At 36.6% G+C, this 4,274-nt stretch overlaps 1 protein-coding gene across 1 annotated transcript; it reads left to right on the top strand.

Annotated features, from left to right (window-relative positions):
* Window positions 1-306: 306 nt before the first annotated feature.
* Window positions 307-3,872, top strand: LOC114261854 (Ribosomal L5P family protein). The gene is made up of 3 exons (XM_028202162.2): window positions 307-746; window positions 1,870-2,070; window positions 3,398-3,872. Exons 1-3 carry the CDS (start codon window positions 495-497, stop codon window positions 3,737-3,739), a joined length of 795 nt encoding a protein of 264 aa, XP_028057963.1. The 5' UTR covers window positions 307-494; the 3' UTR covers window positions 3,740-3,872.
* The last annotated feature ends 402 nt before the right edge of the window (window positions 3,873-4,274 follow it).

Raw genomic sequence — 4,274 nt, 5'->3', positions numbered from 1 at the left:
TCAAAAAATTTAAAAAATCAAAAAGTCACTATCCTATTTAAGTCACATCATCTTATTTAAGTCACATCACCTCTCTAACACATCATTTCAAACCCAAACCAAATCCAACCCATATTTCATAAAAAGTCAAAAAGTACACTTATTTAGTCTTTCCAAACTTGACCTAAATGAAACATAATATTTAGAAATAGGATTTTCCGAAAAATGACCTAGAAATACATGAAAATAAGGATTTTTTTTAGAAGTGTAATTTGATTTAATAATAATAATAAATAAATAAAAACTCCCAAAGACCACCTTTCTCTTATCCTTTCAAGCATTCACATAAAGCCGAAGGCAAAAACCACCCTTGTCCTCGCCAAAATTTACATATATTACCTTGCAGGTTCTTCCGTAAATAGCCTCAAATCCAGACCTATATTCCGAACAGCACACTCATCATCACCTTCAGCTAAGGCCTCTTCGGTCTGCGCCAACACAGTCGACACTCTCCAATGGCCTCTTCTCCCGCGCTCCTCCACTCCGCAGCGTCGCCGTTTCACGGCCAATTCCCTGCGGTTCCAACCGTACGGTTACCGGCCACAAACCCTAGACACCGATTCGGTGGCGTTTCGGTGAAGGCCATGTCTGGGATAATCCTGGTGGAGAAGACGGAGTCAGAGAAGCTCAATCGTCTCAAGACGACCTACCTCCAAAAGATCGTCCCTCTGCTCAAGGAAGAGTTTTCTTACACCAACATTCACCAGGTAAAGCTTCTATGTATCTCTCTCTCTCTCTCTATATATATATATACTTGTGTGTATGTATGAATATGATTGTAATTTGTTAGTTCTCGGTGCAATTGTGGGGTTCGGTGTTGTTTTTTTGTGTGTTTGGCTACTGAGAAAATGTAGGAAAAGAAAAGAGATTAGAATCGCGTATATATTAAGGGGGGAGAGTGTGGGAAAGGAAAAGAAATTGGGAGTTGGATGATGAAATTATGTACCGTTCGAAACCTGAGGGCCTGTTTGATTTCCAGGGATTAACAATTCATGAAATGATTGGTTATCTAGATGTATTAGTGAGATTCACGTTTATTTTGCATTAGATATGGAAATTATATGCCTTGTTTGGTTTGTGTTTCTCAAAAAATTTTGGGAAAAATTCTCTATAAATTAGTTTTCAAAAGTAATCAAACCAAAAAATTTTCCCAAATTTTTTTTTCAAAACTTGTTTGGTTTACAAGTTTTTTAAACAAATCTCTCTCTCGTACACATCCAATCAATCATTTTTTTCAAAACTCTTTCTCAAAATAATTTTTCAAAACATCTTTTGAAAAAAAACCAAACCAAACAAATTTTCGTACTTTTTATCTCAAAACATATTTCTTAAATACAAACCAAACAAGCCCTAATGTTTTGCGTTATTAGTTGTAGGACTTAAAACACCGTCAATTTTGTTGAATACAGTGGCCATTGAAATATAATTTGAATAATAAAATATACTTATATTTCATCTAATTTCATACACTTTTTTCATTTTTCTTTCCAAATCCCTCGACCAAACAAGGATTACTGTTTTCCCCGCTGCCAAGCAAATTGCTTTTTTGCCCGGTTACAATTATTTTAGGGGAAACATTTTATTTGGTAAGTTTTTTAGGAGAAACATTTTATGTAGATGTTTAAATAAAATATATACTGATGTATATACTTTCTGCATCTATTTATGTGTCCATCTGGATAAGCAGACCCACAAGAGGAATATACTGTTTTCCTTTGCCTGTTGAAACTTACAAACCCTAAATTCTCTACCTCTGATGCTTCCTTGATTTAATTTTTGGATGTTACTATAATTATTCATAAATATATTAATTTTTCAGCATATGTTTAGGTTCCAAAAGTTGAGAAGATTGTGGTAAACTGTGGAATCGGAGATGCTGCACAGAATGCAAAGGGTTTGGATGCAGCAATGGGCGATTTGGCAAATATCACAGGGCAAAGGCCAGTGAAGACACGGGCAAAGAAGGCCATTGCCACCTTCAAACTTAGAGAGGGTCAACCAATTGGGCTTGCTGTCACTCTCAGAGGAAATGTGAGCATGTTTTTCACCCTAGATGTGCATATATGTTTGGGTTCTTCTTGAATTTGTTCCCATGGTATCTTCAACTTAGAATTCAAGAATTTGTTTTTATTATTGCTTGCAATGCTCCATGTTTAGAATTAAATGTTTACAGAGTCCATTACATGAGGCTTCAATGCATAAAATTCAGCATAAACCAGATTTTCCCACCAAACGCATTGCACAATGAAATGATGTCCCATGGTGCATGCATGGTATATGACTGTAAGGTTGTCATGGATATGCCAGTAAACAAAGAATACCAACACAACACTTATTTGGAGCCTGTTACTGATTGAGGTTTTCATTCTTCATCCTCAAATTGGTCTATTACTGAAAACCCATTAATCAGTCTCTTATTGAAGCCTGGTAATGTTACACATCCTTGGTCGTGACTGGTGTTGTATATTGGAATGATGCACTTTTCTTATCTGATGCACAATACATTTGAAGATGAAATGTACAAGAGTAATATTCAAGTAATGCTTAATTTATCATATAAACTCAATAAAAAAGTAAAAATTGTACCTAGTACACAAGGCCTCCTCTTACAAAAGGGTTTAGAATAGGTAGTAGGTAGGCACCTTCTGTTCACATTTTGTGGAGAGGCTGATTCTCGTTACTCAAACTTGCACCTAAAGGCTGGGGGCGGATGTTTGATATGTTTACTCGATTCCAATGATTGAGCATTTTATCTAGGACCACACAATGCTGGGCTTGGATTTTTTGTACATGCTTGGCATAAAACGAGGGGCCCTTAGAATTCAGGCTCATTTTGTCCGTTATGAGCCTATCAGGGCATGCCTTTACTAATCTTATCTTAGTTGGCAATTGATATCGGAAATAGAAGTGAGGAAGAATAATAAACAAGGGTGCACATTGTTCTTATGCGATTGAAACGTTGATGCTTAATCTCATTTGGAAATTGGAGGGAATGGTGACATATAAGATTCTTATTATATTGGCATTCATAAACAAGGTAGGATTATGTTTTAAGAGGAGACTAAAATCAGGGATTTGGATCGAAGAATTTCTTTTTTTGGATGCAACATTTCTTGTAATCAGCTATGCCAATCTGGAGTCTATTGAATGTTTCGTAAATGCTAGCCAGTAGCCACACTACAGTAGATGCCTAAGGCTGTGATGAGCATGAGACTATGCTCATTCGATTGCACGAGTTTAGATGTCTACATTACACAAGTGAATGTTGGGGCTTGGCAATTTAAATTCATGTCATCATTTGTATAGTTAAATCAATTATATGTGTTTTTGTCCACTCATTGTTGACCAATTGCGACAGGTGATGTACTCGTTTCTTGATCGGCTCATTAATTTGGGGCTGCCTAGGACAAGGGACTTCCAAGGTGTCAACTCCAATAGCTTTGATGGGCATGGTAACTTCAGCATTGGGTTCAAGGAACAGGGTGTGTTCCCAGAGATCAGGTATGATGCACTTGGTAAGCCAAGGGGAATGGATGTTTGCATAACTACAACAGCTAAAACAGATAAAGAAGGATATAGACTACTTGCTCTCATGGGAATGCCCTTCAGAGAGGGTGGTGGTCCCTCTACTGTGGTGCGCAAGAAGAAGCTGAAGTCTCATCACTTTGATTCGAAATCAAAGACCAGGGCACGGAGATAAGTGTTTTACTTTTTTAAGGGACGAATAGTTTCTTGTACTTCATTTCTTATTGCATTTTTTAAAATATTTATTTCAAGTTATGTTTAGATTGGAAACGACTGTTCTGTGATTAATCATTCAGTTGTTGCTATCAGTTAATGTTTTTTGGGAATGTCTACATGTGGTGTTTACTTGTGTGTGTCTATGACCATATAAATATGCATATATTTTTATACATGTATCTCTTCTTCTTTTTCTGATAAACCACCAAACCCGTTTTGTATTGAAAGCTAGCTTATTTTGATAGAACCGGCAACTTGTTTGAATCGATAGCCTTTCAAGAAAACCAATGCAGGCATTCCAACACATGTTTAATACTAGTGACAGGTGTTGATATGCGCTCTGCTTTTGAAGATTGGGTGCTTCATACAATGTTTGGGAACTAAGTTAAAGGAAACATCCAGGTGCTTTTATTCCTTGCACTTTTTCTCTCATCAGTAATTTTATGTGTCTCTAGGACAGCTAAGATAGGCATTCTGCTTATGGTTGCTGTTCA

The sequence above is a fragment of the Camellia sinensis genome, chromosome 5 (genome assembly GCF_055761805.1).
Source record: "Camellia sinensis isolate YWXY chromosome 5, ASM5576180v1, whole genome shotgun sequence".
Classification (NCBI taxonomy): Eukaryota; Viridiplantae; Streptophyta; class Magnoliopsida; order Ericales; family Theaceae; genus Camellia; species Camellia sinensis.
Note: the sequence above shows the minus strand (reverse complement) of the source record. Positions and strands in the feature narration are given on the sequence as shown.